The 23,898-nt window shown below is 39.4% G+C and overlaps 2 protein-coding genes across 2 annotated transcripts in view; both read left to right on the top strand.

Moving 5' to 3' along the window:
- LOC101982982 (guanylate-binding protein 1-like) overlaps nucleotides 1–7,897 on the top strand; it is a 14,192-nt gene extending 6,295 nt beyond the window's left edge. Inside the window, exons 4-12 of the mRNA XM_005357434.2 lie at nucleotides 195–304; nucleotides 1,044–1,240; nucleotides 1,579–1,821; nucleotides 2,376–2,656; nucleotides 3,265–3,477; nucleotides 4,229–4,331; nucleotides 4,583–4,776; nucleotides 7,263–7,356; nucleotides 7,833–7,897. Of these exons, the coding sequence (XP_005357491.1) occupies nucleotides 195–304; nucleotides 1,044–1,240; nucleotides 1,579–1,821; nucleotides 2,376–2,656; nucleotides 3,265–3,477; nucleotides 4,229–4,331; nucleotides 4,583–4,776; nucleotides 7,263–7,356; nucleotides 7,833–7,897 (1,500 nt within the window). The remainder of the gene's footprint in view (nucleotides 1–194; nucleotides 305–1,043; nucleotides 1,241–1,578; nucleotides 1,822–2,375; nucleotides 2,657–3,264; nucleotides 3,478–4,228; nucleotides 4,332–4,582; nucleotides 4,777–7,262; nucleotides 7,357–7,832) is intronic.
- Nucleotides 7,898–8,388: 491 nt separating this feature from the next.
- Nucleotides 8,389–22,679, top strand: LOC101987239 (guanylate-binding protein 4-like). Its single transcript, XM_005357372.2, has 11 exons — nucleotides 8,389–8,513; nucleotides 10,000–10,192; nucleotides 11,045–11,172; nucleotides 13,816–13,925; nucleotides 15,043–15,239; nucleotides 15,582–15,827; nucleotides 16,854–17,134; nucleotides 18,867–19,079; nucleotides 21,070–21,172; nucleotides 21,458–21,651; nucleotides 22,473–22,679. The coding sequence occupies exons 1-11, from the start codon at nucleotides 8,400–8,402 to the stop codon at nucleotides 22,677–22,679; spliced, it is 1,986 nt and encodes a 661-aa protein (XP_005357429.2). The 5' UTR covers nucleotides 8,389–8,399.
- The last annotated feature ends 1,219 nt before the right edge of the window (nucleotides 22,680–23,898 follow it).

Genomic DNA, 23,898 nt, shown 5'->3' with positions numbered 1-23,898 from the left:
GGATCTCTGTGAGTTCGAGACCAGCCTGGTCTACAGAGCTAGTTCCAGGACAGGCTCCAAAGCCACAGAGAAACCCTGTCTCGAAAAATAAAAAAAAATAAAAAAAAAAAATAAACACTCAAGGTGATCATACTCTTGTTACACTTTGGCAGAACCAAAACATAATCCTCACCCACATGTGTTCTGACTTGCAGGGTGACAGTGACAATGACTGCTGGATCTTTGCTCTGGCTATACTTCTAAGCAGCACCTTCGTGTACAACAGCATGGGAGCCATCAACCAGCAGGCCATGGACCATCTGCAGTATCCTTGTTGTAGCACAGAGCAGAAATACACACACACACACACACACACACACACACACATGCAGACACATGAGGGGGTGGGGAGAGTAAATGACTGAATCTCTTCTGTTCACAAGACAGTGGCCTATGTGTTTGTACAGTTAAATAATATATGTATGAATGCATGCACATGCGCGAGCACACACACACACACACACACACACACACACACACACTTATCCAAGTGCAGAAGAGCATGATAGTGACAATGCCATGTAAACGGAGATTGTTTGTTTCCTGACTGCTTAGACCCAAATAATCACACAGTAACTCTATTAATTACAACACTGTTTGGCCAATGACTCAGGCATATTTATAACTAGCCCTTACATCTTGAATTAACCCATTTCTATTAATCTGTGTATCACCACGAGGTTGTGGCCTACCAGTAAGGTATGGCATCTTTCTCCTTTAGCAGCTACATGGCATCTCTCTGACTTTGCCAACTTTGTCTCTATCTCTCTGTTCAGATTTCCCTCCTGGCTTTACTCTATTAAGCGATTGGCTGAAAGGGCTTCTTTAATAACCAATGGTAATAAAACATATTCATAGCATACAGAGGGGAATCTGACATCAAAGTCATACACCTATTAATCTGTTGAAAGTTGGGACAGAGAAAGGCAATGCAAAGTGTGGGGCTGGAGAGTGATGTGAGGATTTGGACCCTGTTTGTCCACCCCTCCTCCTTAGCTTCTTAGATATGTGACAGAGCTGACCGACCGGATCAGAACAACATCTTCACCTCGTAGCAATGGGACTGAGGACTCATCTGAGTTTGTGAGCTTCTTCCCTGACTTCGTGTGGACTCTCAGGGACGTGACTGTAAGGCTTGAAGCAGATGGACAAAGCCTCACAGCTGATGAGTACCTGGAGAATTCCCTGAAGCTCAAACAAGGTACCTACCTGAATTGTTACTGGAAAATAGGGAGAAGAGTACCAGAAACTGCTTTTTGTTGCAGCTGTTAATATTTACTATTTCACTTTTCTACTTTATTTCTAAGAAGTGGCTTATGTATCTCTCTCAATATGTCAATTTTAATGATAGTGTTCCCTGGCAATGGAGGCACATTGACTTTGTTATTTGATCAGATTATTTTAATAATCCTTTCAAGTTGTATAGAGATTGGCACTGCCAAAAACATGGAACAGAAGGAACATTTATTAGAAGAATCCCCAAGGAAACACAGTAATACCCTACTAGCGGTGTGGCTACATTTTCTTTAATTTCTGCAGGTGCCAGCAAAGAAGATAAAAATTACAACCTGCCCCGACTCTGTATTCGAAAGTTCTTCCCCAGGAAGAAATGCTTTGTGTTCTATCCACCCACTGAGTGGAAGAAGCTCTCTGAGCTTGAGAACCTGCGTGACGATGAGTTGGATTCTGACTTTGTCCAACAGGCAGCAGAGTTCTGTTCCTTCATCTTCAGCTCTTCCAAGGCTAAAGCTCTCCCAGGAGGTGTCAAGGTCAATGGAGCTCGTGAGTCTCCTGTCCAGTCCTGCTTGATAGCTTGAGAGAGTACACTCTTTGGTGGTAAATGAACACCCACACACTTCATTTTGACAGGTTTTCCAAATTTTAGATATCCTAAAGCTAATTCATAAATTTTCAGGTTAGAAAATGACCTGTCTTTGAAAAATATCTGTAAGGTTAAAGCAAAGAGACTCGATACATATCATTTCTCTGCTAACATAAACTTGCTCTGGCATCCGAAGACATGTATGTGTACATTTAGTTTAAATGTAAGTTGATTTTAAAGAGTACACATTCAATGTACATGTCCACCTCTTGAGAGCAAAATAGCTTTATAGGGTTGGTGATAATGGGAGCCACAGATACAAAACATTTTGTTTACCTTGATGTTCTGTTGTACAATACTGAGCTCGGCTAAATTGGAAGTGTTCATTTGCTATCAGGCTTCTGTTTATTATTCATGCTATTGAAGAGTGTAGTGATTATGCATGGACATGCTCAGAAAATATGGAGACTACTTCACTCTAAAACAAACATCATCATCTGTTTTCTAAATGCAGGACTAGAGAAACTGGTGCTCTCCTACATCGATGCCATCAGCAGTGGGGATCTCCCCTGCATGGAGAATGCTGTCCTGGCTTTGGCAAAGATAGAGAACTTGGCAGCAATGCAAAAGGCCATTGCCCATTATGACCAGCAGATGAGCCAGGGGGTGCAGCTGCCCACAGAGACCCTCCAGGAGCTGCTGGATCTGCACAGGACCTGTGAGAGAGAGGCCATAGAAATCTTCCTTAGGACTTCCTTTAAAGATGAAGACCATGCATTTCAAAAGGAATTATTGGTAATTTTATGTCATGTTTAAATGGATAGGGATTGTGAAATTCAGAAAACTATAAGGAAATATCAGACATTTATTTTGAGAGGCACTTGTTACTAGATGGTGACTGTATCTTTTTATAATTATTAAAAAGAGTGGACTCAATTATGACTTATGTACTCAAATTTTGAAGCTTTTGAATAAATTTTACTTTTGGATTTGTATAAAAATTGTATATTTACAACATTCATTCTAATTGTACACATATAAGAGATGTGTGGAGGCTCCGATTTGATAAGATATCTCCTGTCATCATACTGATTTAAGGTCAAAACTAAGCAAAAGTAAAGAAACTTGACCAGGCTGATGTTGCATCATGTTGCACATGTATCCCATTTATGGTGATGACTGATCTGCTTTAAGATGGAACTATTTCAACCAAGTGTTGTAAAAGTAGATGGAATTGTACTAAACACCCTTTAGATGGGCTGCAAGAGGAAGTCCAGGTTAAGAGCAAAAGATGAGACCCTGCCATAGGTAAAAAGAGTCTTCATGGGGCATTGCCTCAAGTTCTGTGGGTGAACTAAAGTTTTCCTGTTACTCCTGTTTTGCTTTTTATTTTTGGATTAAAGGCTCAGCTAGAAAAGAGGTGGGAGGTCACCTGTAACAAGAACGTAAAACTATCATCGGACCTGTGCTCAGAGTTACTTCGGAACATCTTCAGCCCTCTAGAAGAAGCAGTGACAAAGGGTGCTTATTCTCAGCCAGGTGGATATCTTCTCTTTGTTGAGAAGAGAGAAGAGTTGAAGAAAAAGTACCTTAGGGAACCCAGAAAGGGTATACAGGTAATCAAGAGCTTTATCCATTAACAGTGAGATGCTACTGACATGCCTGCATGGAACGCCAGTGTGACCAGATGTGATTACACATGGATCTGAAATTTTGTATGCATAGTACTTAGTTTCTAAACCAGTCAAAAAAAAAAAAACCCGAGGGAGTCAATTAATGACATAAAACGAGTTCCAAGTGATCACAAATCAGTGCATTCAAATAACATGTTTTATGAGGTAACTCACAGTTACTGCTAGACATGTGATGGTATAGAGGACAGAGATACAATGGTAGTTTCTTAAGTAGAGATGATACTTTTATAAGTTTAGCCTTCAAGTTGGCTTTAAGGGAAGCAGGACCTATGAGCGCAATGAGGGTCAACTATTCTACTTGTCAGGTATTACCCCTGCCTTCAATTCCCTCCTGTCTTGGTCTATTTCAATTTCTCTAATTTGCTTTCCCCATAAGGCCTCATTCTTAGCACCTTTGGCCTACAACGAGCCATAGTTCTAGTGTTTCCAGTAATGGACATGACTTTCCATTTGAAGGGTAGCAAATTTGTTTCGATGTCCCTATAACTTATAACAAGACTCTTTCTAGAAGGTTTCACAATTTTCTTTGTGGCAGCATGTGATAAGGAGACATGAGCTCCAGAATTCCCTAATACAAGAAGCATAGTTCCTTGATGAAATGATGCCACAAACAGACAGAAACAAACACTTATACCATTTCCTTCTGTTAACATGTGTTCTTGGGAACTCCAAGGCTGAAGAGATTCTGCAGGCATACTTGCAGTCCAGTGTGGTTATGGCTGAGACAATTCTACAGAGAGACCAGGCTCTCACAGTAAAGCAAAAGGAGATTGAAGGTGAGAATTGACCCAAGAACTTTATGTCCTATTTCATAAAAGTTTCTGCAATCTTCACTAAATCTGTTGCTATTAAAACCACAACAAGAACAGCAAGATTGTGTTGGCTTCTGGAGTCGTTGCTGAGTTACTTCAGAGGACAAACCCTTCTATGTAGTTCCCTTGTAAAAGTCACATAGCTTGCTCTTTAGAAGTGGAGAACAAGGAAAGAGATGATAATGAAGAGGTACTCTTCTTTTCTTTTTCTCTAGCGGAACGGGTTAAAGCTGACTCTGCACAGGCCAGTGTAGACTTGCTGGAGGAAATGGAAAAGAAGCATGTACAGATGATGAAGGAGAGAGAAAGACGTCATCAGGAACGAGTGAGGCAGTTGACTGAGAAGATGGATGTTGAAAGAGCTCAGATAGTGAAGGAGCAAGAGAGGATTCTGGCCCTTAAACTGCAGGTATTGAGCTGAGTCATTTCAGCTTCACCATCCACTGTCCTCGGTCAACAGCACAATGGAAGGCTAAATATCACAGTCTTCCTTAATCTTCCCCTTTAATTTTCATGAATTATTAATCCAAATGCAATTAATTTCATTAAGCACTGAAGAAACCCCTCCTACGTCCCACCATTGCCCCCACTTCTGCCCCAATTTACCCAGGAGTTCTCTTCTATGTCCCCTTCCCAGGGAAATCCATACATCCCTCTTTGATCCCTCTTTGTCATCTAGCCTCCCTGGGGCTGTGGATTTTGTTATGCTGTATTTTGCTGCTAATACTCACTTAGGAGTGAGCACATATCATTTTTGTCTTTCTGGATCTGGGTTACCATATGCAAAATTATTTTTTTCTAGTTCTATTCATTTGCCTGCAAAATTCAAGAGGTCATTGGTTTTTTTTACAGCTGTGTGGTCTCCATTGTGTAATGTAGCTCATTTTCCTTATCCATTCTTCAGTTGAGGTGCAATTGGGTTGTTTCCAGACTTTGGCTATTATGAATAATGCTTCTATGAGCATAGTTGGGCAAGATCTTTGTGGTAGGAATGAGAATCCTTTGCATATATATGTCTAATATTGGTTTAGCTAGTTTTTGAGGTAGAGTGGTTTCCATATTTTTCTGAGAATCTGCCATATTGATTTCCAAAGTGTCTTACCAGTTTACACGCCTACTAACAATGCAGGAGTGTTCCCCTTACTCCATATCCTCTCCAACATAAGCTGTCTTCAGCATTTTTAACTTAGCAATTCTGACAGATGTAAGATGGTATCTCAGAGTCATTTTGATTTGCATTTTCATGATAACTAAGAATGTTGAACAATTCCTTTAATGTCTTTCAGTCATTTGGGATTTTTCTGTTTAGATCCAATGAGGGGTTGGTGAAAATCTTTTCCCACTATGTATGTAGACATATTAACTATGTCTATTGCCTTACAAAAGCTTTTCAATTTCATGAGGTACCATTTACTAATTGTCAATCTCAGTGTCTGTGCTACTGGTGTTCTATTCAGGAAGTGGTCTCCTGTGCCAATTTCATTCAAGGCCACTTTCCACTTCCTCTTCTGTCAGGATCAGTGTAACTGGATTTATGTTGAGGTTTTTGATCCACTTGGACTTGAGTTTTGTTCATGGGGATAGATATGGATCTATTTACATTCTTCTACATGCCGATATCCAGTTATGTCAGCACCATTTGTTGAAGACGCTTTCTTTTTTCCATTGTATAAATTTTGTCAAAAATCAGGTGTTTGTAGGTGTGTGGATTAATGTCAGGGTCTTCAATTCTATTATTTGATCCACGTGTGTGTTTTTATGGCAATACCAAGTTGTTTTTATTACTATAGCTCTATAGTATAGTTCCTTTATTGTATAAAATTGTTTTCACTATTGTGGATTTTTTTTGTTTTACCATACGAAGTTGAGTATTGTTTTTTTCAAGGTCTGTGAGAATTATGTTAGGATTCTGATGAAGATTACATTGAATCTGTTGATTTTGATAAGATTGTCATTTTTACTGTGTTAATCCTGCCTATTCAAGAACATGGGAGATCTTTCCATTTTCTGACATCTTCTTCAATGTCTTTCTATATCTATTGGGTTGACCTTTCTCATATTAATGTCCCCTCAGGTAAAAGTAAACCTCTTAATGAACCAATGCAATCCTGCTCATTGTAATACTGGATTGTCAGTATTTATTTATTTATTTATTTATTTATTTATTTATTTATTTATGATTTCCGTCTCTTCCCTGCCACCGCCCCCTATTTCCCTCCCCCTCCCCCAATAAAGTTCCCCTCCCTCCACAGCCCGAAGAGCAATCAGGGTTCCCTGCCCTGTGGGAAGTCCAAGGAACCCCCACCTCCATCCAGGTCTAATAAGTTGAACATCAAAACTGCCTAGGCTCTTACAAAGCCAATACGTGCAGTAGGATCAGAAACCCATTGCCATTGTTCTTGAGTTCTCAGTAGTCCTCATTGTCCGCTATGTTCAGGGAACTCACCAAGGCCAGCTGGCCTGGGTCTGAAAAAGCCTGGGATAAAACCGGATTGTCAGTATTTAGATCACCAAATTCAAGAATGAGTTTTGTCAACCATAGGGTGCTCATTCTCCTCTCCCTCTCTGTCTCTCTCTGTCTCTGTCTGTCTCTCTCTCTCTGTCTGGCTCTCTCTCTCTGTTTCTCTCTCCCAAGGTATGCATCCCATAACTTCTAGAGAACCCTCCAAGTAAACAATGGATCCAAACTATCTCAGAAGGGGATGAAGAGGATAATGAGTGATGAAAATAACTAGAATTCATTTTACACATGCATGACATTGTCAAAAATAACTAACTATAGCAACAGAGAAAAAGTATTGTAAGCTGATTGTAAAAAGGGGTTACTTTGGCAGCTAAGAATAAATTAATCCATCTTGTTATTCTTGTACTTTTATTACTCAATTTTCTTCTTAGGAACAGGAACGACTGCTCAAGGAAGGGATGAAAGAAGAGAGTAGAAGGCTTCAGAATGAGATTCAGGTTATGGAAAAGAGAAACAAAGAAAAAGGTATTTTGCCTACATGTTGTCATATTCTATGAATTCAAAAACAGAGGTTTTTTTTGTACACACTTTCCAGGACACAAATGTAAGAGCAACTCCAAGGCATTGTATGATTATCACTAATGAACATCTACTCTTGGTGCTTGTATATGTATTTTGCCTTCAAGTTTATAAAGATGAAGCCTAAGTAGGAAGAAAACATGTTAGCCACTAGCCACACAGTACTGGCTAATACAACCTTAACAGAATCCTTTGTGAAAATCCATCATAAGTAGAGGTGCACTTTCAATTATATAATCAAGATGCTATTTAAAATAGGGAGTTCCCTGGATAATCTGCATTATTTCCTTATTATCACCATGCTTCTAGATGTCTTCAATCCAGAGCACTTGTTCAGGGTTTACCTGTACCTTGGTATGCACCTGGAGTGTTATGGATTATAGAATGAGTCAGTTGTGACTGAAAAATGTCTTTGGGTGCAGTTCGGGATCTAACCTGCTTTGTGACCAATGATCATGAGAAGAAAGTACCCAAGTTAGGAAAGTAGTCTGACTTTGGTGTGTACACTGTATAAGTTCTTAGCTGGGTCAAGACAACATGGTATGTAACCAGTGATCTGTATCCCAGGCACTGTCAGAAGAATGCTCACATCTGTGCATCACTAAACTTTTTAGTCATCGAGGTTTAGCATCTGATGTCTATATAAAAGACATCATATGGTTAACTACCTTTGATTAACTACCGCAGCTTTTCCTGCTCTTACACATAAAATCATTCTACTACAGTGATTTCAAACACACAGACACACTAGTGTTTATATAGCAAATGTGTTCTTCAGTTTATTAAACTATTCCTGAGTAAGGATTAAATGCAGTCAAGAGAAATGGGATTTTTTTTCCAGTGAAAACTGAAGGTGACAGAATTCTTCTGTCTAGCAGCAACAATAGCGAAAAGAAGAAGCTGTCACAAAAATGCTACATTAATTTTCTCATTCATTTTCCTTCTCAACCACACATGAAGAAGCTGAATATGCCCAAGCTACCATAAAAATGTTGGAAGATATGCACAAGATGGAACAGTATGTAATGGCCGAGAAAGGAGAGAGTCATCAGGAACACATGAAACAATTCACTGAGAAAAAGAAAGAGGATCTTGGATGTCAGGTATTCTATCCCACAATATCCACAAAATAGGTAGAGAACACATAAAAATTACAAAAGTGTGCTTACTTCATGTTTGGGAGGTGGGCTGGTTTGATGTTTAATAATCTGTGCAGCGTCTCAAATTGATAGAAGGGTGATTATTGCATTATATCATTGTCTTCTGGTTTCTACTTCTGTAATAAACACCATGGCCGGAAACAGCTTGGAGAGAATGGGATTATTTCATTTTAAAACTCTTAGGTCACACTCCATTTTGGAGGGAAGTTAGGGCGGGACTTGAGTTAGGAACCTGGAGGCAGGCAGCTCTGGGAAACTGAATCAGTAGCACTTTCGACAACAGTTTAAATAGATTCATACTTATAATTGATGCCTTCATGTCTATGTTTAGAAATAGAGCTCATGCTATATTAGTTAAAGACTTTCACAGAAGTTAGAATGTGTAGTGATATTTCATTTGTGTCTTAATAAATAAAGCTTGCCTGAAGATCCAAAAGTTAAACAGCCACAAGGGTCAGCCACGCAGAGCAGGCAATGGCAGCCCACACCCAGAATTCCAGTAGGCACACTAGTTTGTCACAGAAGCCGGGCAGTAGTGGCACACACCTTTAATCCCAGAACAGGAGAAGAATGTAAAATGGGAGGAGACAGGTCTCATCTCAGTTTCATTATAAAGATTCCTGGAGGCACGATCACCATTTTGGACTGAGGTAGAGGTTAGAGTCAGTGGCTGGCTATTCTGCTTTTCTGATCTTCAGGTTGAACCCCAATATCTGTCTCTGGGTTTTTATTATTCATGGTATAAGAATGTAATGGATACAGTTTACATTGGAGGCAATTAAGGAACCTCATAGATCCAGAAGGCATTTAACAGAAATCCTGCTGCTTCATTCAATTCAGCAAGTCTAAAACACAACCATAGGATTACACATTCCAACAAAGGCTACTCTTCAAGAAAGAAAGGAATGGTTGCCTTTCAGTTCTCCAAGTTAGTGTCCACATCCTAGCCACCAGAACCAGGTTCACCAGAATTTCACCTGAAAACTTATTTTTAATGGCATAATTAAGTTATAAATATTAAAATGAGACCACATTGGTTTTCTTTCTGGTGAGCACTTTGTCTAATTGACTTAAGTACTATAAAGAGAGAGGCAGAGGGAAGAGACAAACAAAAGAGAAAATGAAATATCAATGAAATGACAAATGCCATGAGAAGCCTGAGTCAGCTGGCACTCAGAGATGAGCATTCACCCCCAAATCTTACCCACAGAGCACACTGCCATGCCCACTTACCAAACATTTTGACATTTGGCACAAACATGGGACAAGAAAACATTGGTGTGGTTTTCATGTGCAGTTTGTAGCATCATGGTTTGATAGAGAGAGGCCCAGGAGACCAGTCCAGCTTCACAAGCAGCAAGCTCTGATGGACATGCATTGAGTGCCTTCAGGATGCAATATTGTACTGACAGCCTTTTCGATGTGACAGGTTGTCATGGCATCAGAAACCATGAAGGCCCCCATATGTCTGGTGGAAAATAAGAACAAGAAGCTGTCGGTGAATCGAAGAGCCATCGAGATTCTTAACAGTATTTCCCATCCCGTGGTGGTGGTGGGCATTGTGGGCATGTACCGCACAGGAAAATCATACCTGATGAACTGCCTGGCTGGGCAGAACAATGGTACGCGTTGTCTGAGACAACAGCCAATTGCTTGAACTCCTTACAGCTTAGGTTCTTACTGTGGTAGAGTCACATGTAGAAATGCCAATCTAGCTGAAGAAGGAAAATAAACCTCAACGCTGAGTTAATTATAGGCACCCATTCCTTTTCCTTGTTTGACTTCTATCAATAAAATAACTCATGCCGCTCCTCAGGATCCAATTAATTTGTTTAACCTTCTTTACTCGACAGTTGTAGATGTTTCTCCTCTTCTTAGAAAAACGCTTTGCTTTCTGTGTGGAATATGCCCATCACATTAAGGTGACTTTGGTACCTAACATGGAAAAACCCTTCTGGGCTCCACATTCCACCATGAGTACCCCATACCTCATTTACCAATTTTTAAAGTAAAATTATCTTCTTTCAATTTCTTTTCCATTCCCCCATAACCTCTATATCTTTCAAGTCACCAGTCTTCTATTTTACTTAAAAATTTAATTTAAACATTTATTTACATATACATTTCTTTTTTGAGTCTGATTATTTCAGGTGAAGCAGGCTGGCCTTAAACTCACTGTGAAGCTGGACATGATGCTAAATTGATCTTCCTGTCTCCACTCAGGCAACTTTTTCTTCACTTCACTTAACCCAGAAGATCCTCTTTCATTTTCATCGTGGACCCTTACTTGGCATTGTCCACATAGCTGACTTCCTCTTGCTTCTTGAAGTAGATGGTAAATGAAGTCAGAAGCTTATGATGAAATGGAGACAACATTTTATTTTCTGGGATGTTCTGCTATGTAGAAATAGAACACTTCCTTAGCTCTCTGGTCTATCTGCTGATATGTATCTATATTCCACTCTTCCTTACAGGCTTCCCTCTGGGCTCCACAGTACAGTCTCAAACCAAGGGCATCTGGATGTGGTGTGTGCCTCACCCCACCAAGCCAAATCACACCCTCATCCTTCTAGACACCGAGGGCCTTGGGGACGTAGAAAAGGTGAGTCAGAAAGTCAGTGGTGGATGAAGTTACTCTTGATTTCTCTTTGTGTTTTAATAACCTCCTGAAATTTATCATATAGCATGTAACCTTCTGCCTAGAAACAAAGCTGTAGAAGATGAGTTGAAGTTGGTTCTTTCAGCCACACTTCGAGGGAAAAAAAAACACACCGAGTATTGTATACCATTAGATAAGGCATTTATATCTTTTCAAAGAAGAGAATAATTAGATTTCATTGAACTAAAAGTCTTTTAGAGGCTCAGTGTTAGTCCTTTGGTACCAGCTCTGGAGACACTGGTGGAAAGCGGAAAAGGCTCTGCCCTGATGCAGTTCTCCCCATCACGTGTATCCGGTGGTCTTAAACTGATGCTATTGATGCACCAAGATTTAAAAAAAGATGGGCTCCAAAGAGAGGATACACATGGTGGTGCTTTATTGGCATAAACCCCTTGGCAAAACCTGTAGGAAAGTGAGCAGTAGGAGAGGAGTAAGGTAGAGGTAAATGGGCACATTCTCAAAACTTACTCAATTCCATGGAAATCATGTTCCAAAAATGATGCCTCTGCCTTGAAATGGAACAACAGTTCGTAATTGTAAGTTTGCCATGGAGACATTTCTCATCACCTGCCTAACACCTGCAAGGTGTCAGTCGTTCATCACCATTCATCAGAGCTTGCATGATAAGTGCACTTTTGTTACCAGCTGCCCAGACCTGAATAATCACACAGAAGTTATATTAATTACCATACTGCTTTGCCAATGGCTTAGGTATATTCTTACCTTGCTCTTATATCTTAAAATAACCCCATTTCTAATAATCTGTGCATCACCATGTATCAGGGTCCAGGACCAACATAAATTATTTCTTGTACCACAGTGGAAGTGTGGGAATCAAAACACTATTCACATGAGAGTATCAGGAGGGAGTTCAGGGATCATTCAGATCCTGAAAATCTGAAACCACACCCTAAAAATCACTCATCTTTATTTTCTAAACAGCTTTCATATCAAGGTAAACTGAAGGGGGCAAGTAATACAAACTTCCTTAGCATTCTTTCCTAGGTAGTGGGGGAATGACTTAGGTCGCATCCTACCTATGTCTGTTTTGTCATGTCCTGACAACTCCTCTTCCACAGGCAACCTAATTTATAATGAAAGGAGCAGAATGACATTAGCATATCCTGACCACTTGTTAGGTTTGTGTCCGGTTGTTTTACGTTAAAAGAGCTAGGCAATCACCTGTGTGGAAGGTACAAATTGTGCCTTGTAATTTGTTCATATTCTCTGACCACCAGACAATGTGAAATATGGGCCTCCATAAGTCAGCCCCATAGACATGAGGCTGTGGCTTACCAGAAAGGTTCCTGGCGCCTTTCTTCTTTAGCAGATACATGGCATCTCTCTTACTCCACCTACTCTCTTTCTTTATCTCTTGCAGCCTGGCTAATTTCTGCCCTGCCATAGGCCAAGGCAGCTTCTTTATTAACCAATGATAATAAACATATTCATAGCATACAGAGGAGAATCCCATATCATCTCCCCTTTTTTGTCTAAATAAAAGAAAAGTTTTAACTTTAACGCAGTAAAATTACATATAACAAAACAGGTATAAAGCCAAAATTATACTTACAATATTTCTTTGTGAGGCTAAAGTTTCATATATAATTTATTTTTTATCATAACTAAGGAAAGCTATAACTATCTGTCTTCAACTCCATCAAAGACTCCAGAAGGATATAATATTACCTAAGTAAACAGGAAATGCATTGTAAGCCACTTCCAAAACTCTAGAATTGTCAGAGACATCTCGCTACCTGGACAATCACCCAAAGTTCCTCTATAACATTGGGAGAGACATCTTCAGCCTACAGGCCTATAGTATCAATCAAGGTTTTCCATGAAGCAGAAAATTTAAAAGACTGTTTCACCTCAAAACTGGTAGTTTGTCAAGCACTTTCTTTTGTGTCTTGTAGAATGTCTGGCAGGCTCTTTCATGAAGTAGGAACCCTGTAGGGATGTCTCACATTCAATTTAGTATATAAAGGTCTTATAATCCTTGTGTATTATTAATAAAAACTTCAAGTTTGTTGAATTTATCTTCTAAATTTACCATTTAAAATTACTTTCAATTTTTGTTCATGGAGTATATGGATGGCATGAAACATCTAATTGACATAGATAACTCCTGTTTTTTTTAATTGGATATAAGTAGAGGTTTCAATGGTGTCAAGTGTATGGTACAAAACTCAAATGTATTATGAAGGAATAAGTGTGAATACCTTCCATTGAACATCTAATTTTACTACACATACTATGTTGGGTTTTTCTATGGATAATATATTACTTCATCTTATTGTTTATGAAACAAAAAGAGGAAGGAAGGAAGGAAGGAAGGAAGGAAGGAAGGAAGGAAGGAAGGAAACACTGGAAAGAAACACATCATTCAAATTCTTTTATCAAGAAAATGTGATCAAAAAAATTCCCAATGCAATAGTTAAAGCTGAAATGTATGATGATGTCCTTAGAGCTCGTTCCTCTGCAGGACTAATAAATGAAAGCTCAAGAATACAAAGATCGGATGAGCTTTAAATGAGAGTTAAGAAAAGAGTTAGATCCAAAGACTGTTACCCATGTGCCTTCTAGGGTGACCCTACAAATGATGCCTGGATCTTCGCCCTGGCTGTCCTTCTGAGCAGCACTTTTGTCTACAACAGCATGAGCACCATCAACAATGATGCACTGGAGAAGTTGCAGTATCCTTTAAAGAGCCAATGCACTATCTTCTATTGAAGAACTTTTAAGAATGAGACTTGGGTGTGAATGGGTTGCTATTGGAGGGTCAAATACTATAGAAAATAAAGCAAAATGTTTTTTTATTTTTTAATTTATTTATTTATTAAAGATTTCTGTCTCTTCCCCACCACCGCCTCCCATTTCCCTCCCCCTCCCCCAATTAAGTCCCCCCCTCCTCAGCCCAAAGAGCAATCAGGGTTCCCTGCCCTGTGGGAAGTCCAAGGAACCCCCACCTCCATCCAGGTCTAGTAAGTTGAGCATCCAAACTGCCTAGGCTCCCACAAAGCCAGTACGTGCAGTAGGATCAGAAACCCATTGCCATTGTTCTTGAGTTCTCAGTAGTCCTCATTGTCCACTATGTTCAGAGAGTCCGGTTTTATCCCAGGCTTTTTCAGACCCAGGCCAGCTGGCCTTGGTGAGTTCCCAATAGAACATCCCCATTGTCTCAGTGTGAGGGTGCACCCCTCGCGGTCCTGAGTTCCTTGCTCGTGCTCTCTCTCCTTCTGCTCCTGATTTGGACCTTGAGATTTCTTTCCGGTGCTCCAATGTGGGTCTCTGTCTCTGTCTCCTTTCATCGCCTGATGAAGGTTAATATTCAGGAGGATGCCTATATGTTTTTCTTTGGGTTCTCCTTATTTAGCTTCTCTAGGATCACTAATTATAGGCTCAATGTCCTTTGTTTATGGCTAGAAACCAAATATGAGTGAGTACATCCCATTCTGCTCTTTTTGGGTCTGGCTTACCTCACTCAGGATAGTGTTTTCTATTTCCATCCATTTGTATGCAAAATTCAAGAAGCCCTTGTTTTTTACTGCTGAGTAGTACTCTAATATGTATATATTCCATACTTTCTTCATCCATTCTTCCATTGAAGGGCATCTAGGTTGTTTCCAGGTTCTGGCTATTACAAACAATGCTGCTATGAACATCGTAGAACATATACTTTTGTTGTATGATAAGGCCTCTCTTGGGTATATTCCCAAGAGTGGTATAAAGCAAAATGTTTATACTTACATTTTAAATGAAGGAATTGTGGGGATTGTGATTTTGGATGCCTTTTCCTTAGTTGAATTCTAGTTATGTGACAAAGCTCACAGAGCTCATTAGAGCAAAGTCCTCTCCACAATCTAATGCTATAGAAGATGCTGGAGAGTTTGTGAGTTTCTTTCCAGACTTTATCTGGACTGTACGGGACTTCACCCTGGAGCTGAAGTTGGATGGTCACTGCATCACAGAAGATGACTACCTGGAGAAAGCTTTGAAGCTAATTCCTGGTATCAGAGCTTGAACTAATACAGGGTATCTTAGTATGGGGTAGGATCCATTGAACAGTACCCATGATTTACGTAGTAACTGGCATTACTACTAGCACCTTCTACTCTAGGTGTGCTAGCACACTCCTGTGATCTCACATTCAGCAGGTAAAAGAAGAAGAATCGTCTGTGAATTCATAGAGTGAATCCTAGGTCAGCCTAGATTGGAATATTTAAATCCTTGTTTAAAAATTAAAACCAAACCAAGAAAAAAGAAACCAAAAATCTTTTAAAAAGCTGTGACTTTTTTTAAAATCCATCAGATGTGTCCATATAACTATCTGTTTTTTTCCTCTTCCTCAGGGCAGAATCCCCAAATCCAGACATCCAACTGGTCTAGGGAATGCATCAGACAATTTTTTCCCAGGCGGAAATGTTTTGTCTTTGACTGGCCAGTGAGCGACCCACAGCTCTTAGCCAAGATTGAGAGCATACCAGAAAGTCAATTGAATCCTAAATTCCAGAAGCAATCGAAGGCTTTCTGTTCTTATATCTTCACCCATGCAAGTATCAAGAAACTCAGAGAGGGAGTCCTGGTCACTGGGAATCGTGAGTCACTTTTGAAAGGCTTATGTCTTCTCCGGGTCAGTCCAGAGTGAAGTCTGGATTCTTTGGTAGGATTATCAACCCAGTCAATTTAGCAAATTGTCTCAAGATAATAGACAAAAGAAGGTAGAGCTGAGCTCCATTGTGCAAAAAGTGCTTACAGTGGTCAAGGCCCTGGCTCAATTACCAGAATCAGAAAAAAAATGAGTGGGTCAATTATTTAAAACAACAAATAGATATAAAATAGGGATGTAGACATAGTTCAATGGGAGGATTCTTGACCAGCATGCAATAAGTATACCAGTACTATAATGTTCAGAATCACAAAACATAATAATTAATAAATAGGTAAATTAATAAATATTAAGCTAAGCTATGGATGTAGCTCAGTGGAAGAATGTTGACGTAGTAGCCTGCATATAGGATCATAGGTTCAATGCCCAGCTTCACAGTCCATTAGCCAACCAACAAAAGAGTTTAGTTGATTTACATGTGTCAGGAAAAGAAACAGCATACCTTGAGTGCTGTGCACAGTTAATGAATGATTGTGAAACAAATTTGAACTTAATCGTCTTTACAGAGCTGACTTTGTAGACATGAGACCTCTGCAATAGACCATGCTAAGTTGGGTCCATGTTCCATTAACCTCTGTCTACTGCCCTGAAACTCCCGACCTTTTCAGACTAAAGGCTCTACATTTTTATTTGAAACAAATTAAAGATTTTTTTTCTGTGTAATAAGACACTCCATTTGTTTCTATGGGAAAGTATTCTAAGAAACCATTAATCATAGTGCTTTAATCATTTTAATTTTGTTGTATGGTGAAGGACAATGAAATCAAATAAATAAGAAATACAATTCAGATTTTTACATGGAAATTATTTCATAGAAGCAGGATGAAGATGGGGACAAGGAGGAAAATAAAAGGAAGAAAAGAAAACTTTTTGTTTAGTACAATGGGGCTTTGAGGATCTTGTAAAATAGGGAGTGAAAGCTTTCTAGTGTGCCCTAAATATCATGTTTCCTTAGGACTGGGGACTCTAGTGGAGACGTATGTGGATGCCATCAACAGCGGGACAGTTCCTTGCTTGGAGAATGCAGTAAAAACACTGGCCGAGCGTGAGAACTCCATAGCTGTGCAGAGGGCAGTTGACCACTACAGCGAGCAGATGGCCCAGCGAGTGAGGCTTCCAACCAACACGCTCCAGGAGCTGCTGGATGTGCATGCAGCCTGTGAGAAGGAAGCCATCACTGTCTTCATGGAGCACTCCTTCTTGGATGACCAGTGGGAGTTCCAGAAGAAGCTTGTGGTGACACGCCTTAGCATTTGTCCTAACTGGTGCCTGTCCTTCTGCCATAAGGCTCTACGCTTCGATCTTATGCTCCATCTTTCCTATCATGCAGGAGACGGGGTTCTTATGGGTAACAGAGTTCTTTAGCACAACTCTATCCTTTCCTCTGTTAGATGTTTTTAGTTTTTAATAGTTCTTTAAAAAATTAAAACAAATATGTGTAAGGGTGTTTTGCCTATTGCACACCTGTGTATTAAATGTATGCAGCGTTCATGAAGTCTAGAATGGTACATTGGATCTCCTGTATCTGTATTAAAGATGGTTTGTGCTTTCATGAAGATGTTAGGAATTGAACCTTGGTCCTTTAGAGAAACAGTCATTGTTCTTGACTGCTGTGCCATCTCTCTAGTCCAACTTCATTTTTATTGCTATAAAATAGGTTGTTTGTGCTTAGTGTCTTTAAAAGTATATTTATATGGCACAGTTCTTCAAGTCAGGTGCAGCATGGGGTATATGCGTCTCTGCTCAGTATATCCCAATCTTAAATTCAGGTGTCAAGTAGTCTTAGCCCATGTCTAGAGGCTCTGAGAATGCCTTCTATCTTTGGTGTGTCAGTGGGGCATCTGTCCTTTCCTCCCTTCTCATCTCTGTGTTTTCTTGTCTATAATCAATGGTAGAAAAGTGATTTTGACAGGTTCCTATGGTCAAGTAAACATTTCTTTTTTTCACCTTTGACAAAGTTTAAATATTAAAAATATGTTAAATGCTTTCTAAGCAGTTTATCAGACAATAATGTGATATCTGTCAATCAGAGCTGACCAACAGTTATTTCTCTTTAAAGTATCTCTATAAATTAACAGGATCATATATAATTCAGAGAGTTGACATATAAGCTCTTTAGGTTATGGCTGCACTTTTTGGTCAGTAAATTCAATTTCTTGAAGTTGGGCTGTGCTGTATAAAGATGCAGTCACAGGATTAATGTCCGTCTTATTCTGGGACAATGAAGGATGTGGATGTCAAGCTAGGAAACTCTTGGGGGAAGTAGCATCATTCTGATAACCAGAGATGCTGTCATGATGTTTTTCTTTGACTCTGTCTTTGACCATTCAGAACATGATAAACACCATTCATAAATGAGAACAGCAGCATGGTTATAACTTAAAGGGATAAATATTCAACCTTGAGTTCTTTTAACTCCATACTCCTCACCCTCGTTAAAGGAACTCTTGAAGCACTCACTGCTCAGTTAAGAATGAACCTATCCAGAACTGACAGGTGGATTTGTTGTGCAGATATTTTTGCCCACACCAAAGCACATTCTCTGAGGAAGCTGTGTCCCCTCCTGGTTCAACTTTGCATAACCTTGTTTTATCAGAATTTTATTATTTGTAAGGCTGGGATTATAAGAGCCTTGTGTATGCTAGGCAAGTAGTATACCAATAGATCTACAGCCTTTCCTGCTCCATTATCATTCTTATTTATATTGTTGATGCATAGACACTCTTAATCCCAGCCCACAAAGAACAGAGATGCTCTGCCTATTCACTTCACTTTTACAGCTTTTGAGCTTGAGGCTAAGAAAATTAGGAAGGTTTCTAGAAGTCACTCAGAGTTCACAAAATCAGGGCTAAAGATTTTCCTCCTGTCCTAGTCTATTCTGGGGCTGTCACATGCTTCGTCCACGACTATCACAGTGACACTTTCCTTCTAGCAGTTTCTTTCTTCTGCCTTCCCTACCCATGTGCAGGCTACCATAGAGAAAAGGAAGGAGGCATTCATGCTGCAGAATGAAGCAGCATCTCTCAGTTACTGCCAGGCCGAACTGGAGAGGCTCTCAGAGTCACTGATGGAGAACATCTCGTGTGGATCTTTTTCTGTTCCTGGTGGGCACAGCCTCTACTTAGAAGTCAGGAAAAAGGTTGAGCAGACCTACGAACAAGTGCCTAGGAAGGGAGTGAAGGTGAGGAAAGAGAGTGGGGAGGGTGGGTATGGTCCTGCAGCCGGGGCACAGCTAGAGCAGTAACTGCTGCTCCCGGAATCTAATCATCTTCTCTGGAGAGAAATTAGAGTATCTTGTATCTTGGACATTCTAGTCTTTACATTTACAAAATACTGTGTGATACTAAATAACTAGTAAATATTCATTTCCTCAGAACATAGTTATAGCATAAATCCAAATGAAAGAGAACATTAATTTACTTAATAATTTACTTAATTTTGATGAGCTCATATATGTTATTACAGAAAGAACTTTCATTCTCAGGAAGCTTATGATTTTAGCTAACATGGACAAATAGAGCTTGCTTATTAATTAGGAACTAATTATTAAAGGTAAAGAGGTGGTGGTAGAAGTGGAGATGATGGTGGTGGTGCTGGCAGTGATGCTGATACTACAATGTTGAGTACTCATTTACTAAATTAAGTTAGTATTATTTTTCTTGGGAAAATCAGTTTATTACAAATGAAAGAATGGATCAGTTTCTAACAGTATCTCCACTGTACAGTTGAGGGTGTGGTGAACAGAGAAACTCCCACAGATTTGGAAAAGAAGCAAGACAACGTCATTCAGAGCGAAGCAATCATACAGCTAAGAGAGGAGTACACTGTTCAGATTGACAGAGGTCATATAAGTGAGGGTATTTAAATGACCAAAGTTCCACTATGAATAGTTCTGAAGGCAGAGGCAGTTAATATGGTCATACTTTGAGTTGTTCTGTACATTGAAGGATAGATTAGGCCATATGTTTAATTTCCCTAATGCACATGCCTGTTCTCACAGATAGTGCATCTGATTTTAATTATGTGAATGCTCAGTAGTGCATGGGCCTGATAGCCCTGTGCCTGCACTGAAAGCTACCGGAGACCAGATCTATTCTATAGGATGCATTGGCAATATACTTGAATCTAATCTGTCAAGGCTTGATTGATTTAGGGGTGGATACTTATACTATTGTTCATAGGGAAGTGTATGTGTAGCCCATGCTGGAATGCTGGAGGGACTGAGGGATTAGGTGAATTGTTTGGAGAGGGATATGTGTGCATAGGACACACAGGTAAAGAAATAAGCTTTCAGAGTGCATTATTACGAGACAGGGAAAGTTGTAAACCAAATAAGGTCTAAGATTATTAATATATTCCCTAACCCTGCCTGCCTCATACGTTTTTGTGGGATTGTGTAGGTTTTTCATATTCTTTACTCTTTTGACTCTTTGCTCCTTTGGGGGTCTGTCACCAAGCTCCAAGTCAATACACAGAGGCTTATTATTATTTATAAATGTTCAGCCTTAGCTTGGCTTATTTCTTGCCAACTTTTCTTAAATTATCCCATCTACCTTCTGTCTCTGAGTCTATTTCTTTTCTTCTGTATATATGACTTCCACACTTAATCCATGGCTGGTCTCTAGTATCCTCCTCTCCTGTTCTCTTGCACCCTGATCCTCTTTTCTTTCTTTTCCTCCCTTAAATTATTATCTCTGCCCTGTCTATCCTTTCTCCTGCTTTGCTATTGGCTGTTCAGCTCCTTATTAGACCAACCACATGTTAGACAGGCAAAGTAACACAACTTCACAGAGTTAAGTAAATGTAACATAAAAGAATACAACACATTTTTGCATCATTAGGCAAATGTTCCACAGTGTAAACAAATGTAAAACATCTTAAAATATTCTACAGGAGAACTGCACACAATTCTGGTTGGGGCTTGTACCTGGACTGGCTAGTGGGTGACATTCCTGGGGGGAAAGGCTGGAGAGCTAGCAGGGGGCTGTTACAGAGGGCTTCTTAATCCCAAAAAAGAGCATAGACTTTTTACAACCACAGAATTAAAGGATTCATGGGAACTAAAACAGGATTCAAATATTGCAGTCAGGTTAGTAATCTCATTGAATGATAACTCTTTCATCACAAGAATACATCTTGCCACTTAACATTTTCTCTCTGTTGGTACCCAGGCAAATGAGGTGTTCCAGGACTTCCTGAAGTCACAGATAACTATAGAAGATTCCATCTTGCAATCAGATAAAGCCCTCACCGATGGGCAGAAAGCCATGGCAGGTACAGAGATGGGCTCAGCCCTCAAAGAGTTCCTATAAAGCCCTCTGATATCCCATACACACAAACAAGGATATCTCTCCTGTATCTTCTCTATCTGAAGCCATAATTGGGACTGGTGTTGCATGGCTAACCGGTCAGTACATTTCCATCATGTATGGAATCAGTGCCTACTGATGGGAAGATGCAGAGAGTTCCTATGGGGAAATCAGCTTGGTGTCTGACATCAGGAGGGTAGTTCTCAATTCTAATTATCCTTTCTTCCCTCTGCAATACCTTGTGTGACAGCTGAGCAGGCCAAGAAGGAGGCAGCTGAGAAGGAACTGGAGCTAATGAGGCAGCAACAGACAGAGCAAGAGCAAGCAAAGGAGGCTCAAATGAGAACTTTGTCAGAAAACATGGCCCAGCTGCAGAAGAAGATGGAAAGTGAAAGGGAGAACCTACTGAGAGAGCAGGAGAGGATACTGGATCACAAGATCAAGGTGAGGATAGATGGGGATGGAAGTACCTGGTAGACCATGGCACCCTAGGAAGGAAAGGTGTGTCATGGAAACCATGATCCCAGAGAGAATCTCCAAGGGCACATGATCATGAAAAGCTCAAATCCATCTAGATCCTGGTGAAGCTCTAAATTCTAAAAATGCATCACTTTCTGTAGCATTAGAAATCTGAAGAGTGATAAGAAAAAAAAATCCACAGGACATTTTCTTGTATGTTTTAGAATAGTTTCATTTTAATCCAAATGACAAAATCTCATCACACCACCACTCCTAAGAATTCTTGCAGAACTGTCCAGGATACCCGTCTGAAATTATCAGATTAGTCAGCATAAGAACCTGAAGCTCTGAGCCCAGCAGTGTCTGTTTCCAGATCTGGTTGGTGTATTCTACAGAACGAGAGTAAAGTGCAGTCTTCCTTCCCATCCAGAGCTTGACAGCTCTGCTTTCAAGGCAGCAGTTAGTTACCATCATGTGTTACAGAGATGGGGTCAGCTTAGCTCAATGAAGCTGAGACTGAATGAGAGTTAAAGTCACAGTCCTCCAAAATGGCACTGTGCTTTACCCCATAGTTCTCAGGGCTGTCCTAGCACCAAGTCTCCTTCATCCCAGAAAGAGAATTGTAAGCAAATATCAGCCATAGCTACTCTCACTCTTCGGTTCCAAAACTGTGAGGTGTTAGGCAAACGTGTCAAATACTATTTTTTATAAATGGAGAAAATATGCACCCATATGCTCAGCTGCTGATGTTGTTAATTATGAAATATTAGTAGTGTACATTTTTTAAACGGACTCTCTTTTTGTAGGCTCTAAAAGAACTAATTCTTGATGGAGTTGAGGAGAAATATGATGATTTAAGAAGAGAAATAAAGCTAAAAGAAGAAGAGATTGAAGACATTAAACACAGCTCCATTCAAAATATCCTTGATATTGCTAGCAATATATTAACTGAATCACTTCCCGTGTTATGTAATATAGGGATGCAGATTCTCAGCTCCTATGTCCTAGGTTAAGGTTTCCTATGAAGTATGGCATGAAGGCCTCTTATGTGGTAGTAAAAGTATTTTTTATTATTGATTTTTATTGAACTCTACATTTTTCTCTGCTCCCCTCCCTGCCTATCCCCACCCCACTTCAACCCTATACACACGTTTTTAATGTGTGTCATAATGAGTTTATTCAGCAGATATTTCAAAGTAAATAATTACCAAAGAAGATCAGAAGTTGACAGCTTTTCCACCAAAAAGTAGAAACTCAACTAAAATTTTGTTGGGTAAATAGAAATCATTAATAAAAAAGATGTAGTTAAGGCACAAGGGAAAATAGTCTATCTATAAATTCTCACCAACATGACTGCCCAACCAGGAGCTGAACAAGTACAATAAACTTACCAAAGTAGACAGGAAAAAACCCAAGCGCTCTACCCTATGCAAAGAGCTACATATAACTAAAAAATGTTGAGAGCAAGACAAATACTCTTCTTCAGAAAAGAGCACGCCAATTGCTTATCCAATATCAAATGGCTAACACTGAAAATATACACACAAATAACACTGTACAGACTGAACAGCTTGTATTTAAGAATATACATGTATATACATATATGCATGCAATAACAATTAATGAAAAGAGAGGCCATGAATTTGAAAGAGAGGAAGAAGAAGTATATTGGGAAAGGGTGGGAGGGAGGAAAGTAAAGGGAGAAATGTTGTAATTTCAAATTAAGTAATTACTTTTAATGTAATTTCTATAATTTTAATTTCAAAAATTAAAAAGGTCAAAAAAGTAAATATTTGCAATACCTGTTTCGATCCTGTGCATTATTTATTATTAACCTTTGTGAGAAGAGATTATCAATTACATTTTTAATAGACATAAATATGAGGAAAATACATGTTTTGATGAAATAAAATCCACAAAATATAATTAAGAGGTTCACATTTTACTTGTATTTTGAGCAAGAAAGAAGCATGTTGGCACAGCATGAGTTAGGGCTTTATGGAATTGACAGACTCTCAGGTTAGGTGGAAAGGAGGGACATATTGAAATTATACTTCAAAATTTAATATGCATATAGTTGTGACCTGTAAAATCCACATTCATGAGTTTCATAGGTCATTTCTCCAGGTGTAAATGACACATGCAGTGATAGATGGGTGCCTTAGTTAGGATTTCTATTGCTGCGATGAAACACCATGAACAAAAAGCAAGTTGGGAAGAAAAGGGCTAATT

The sequence above is a fragment of the Microtus ochrogaster genome, chromosome 21 (genome assembly GCF_000317375.1).
Source record: "Microtus ochrogaster isolate Prairie Vole_2 chromosome 21, MicOch1.0, whole genome shotgun sequence".
NCBI classification, from domain to species: Eukaryota; Metazoa; Chordata; class Mammalia; order Rodentia; family Cricetidae; genus Microtus; species Microtus ochrogaster.
The sequence above is the reverse complement of the archived record's forward strand: the minus strand, read 5'-3'. Positions and strand labels throughout refer to the sequence as shown.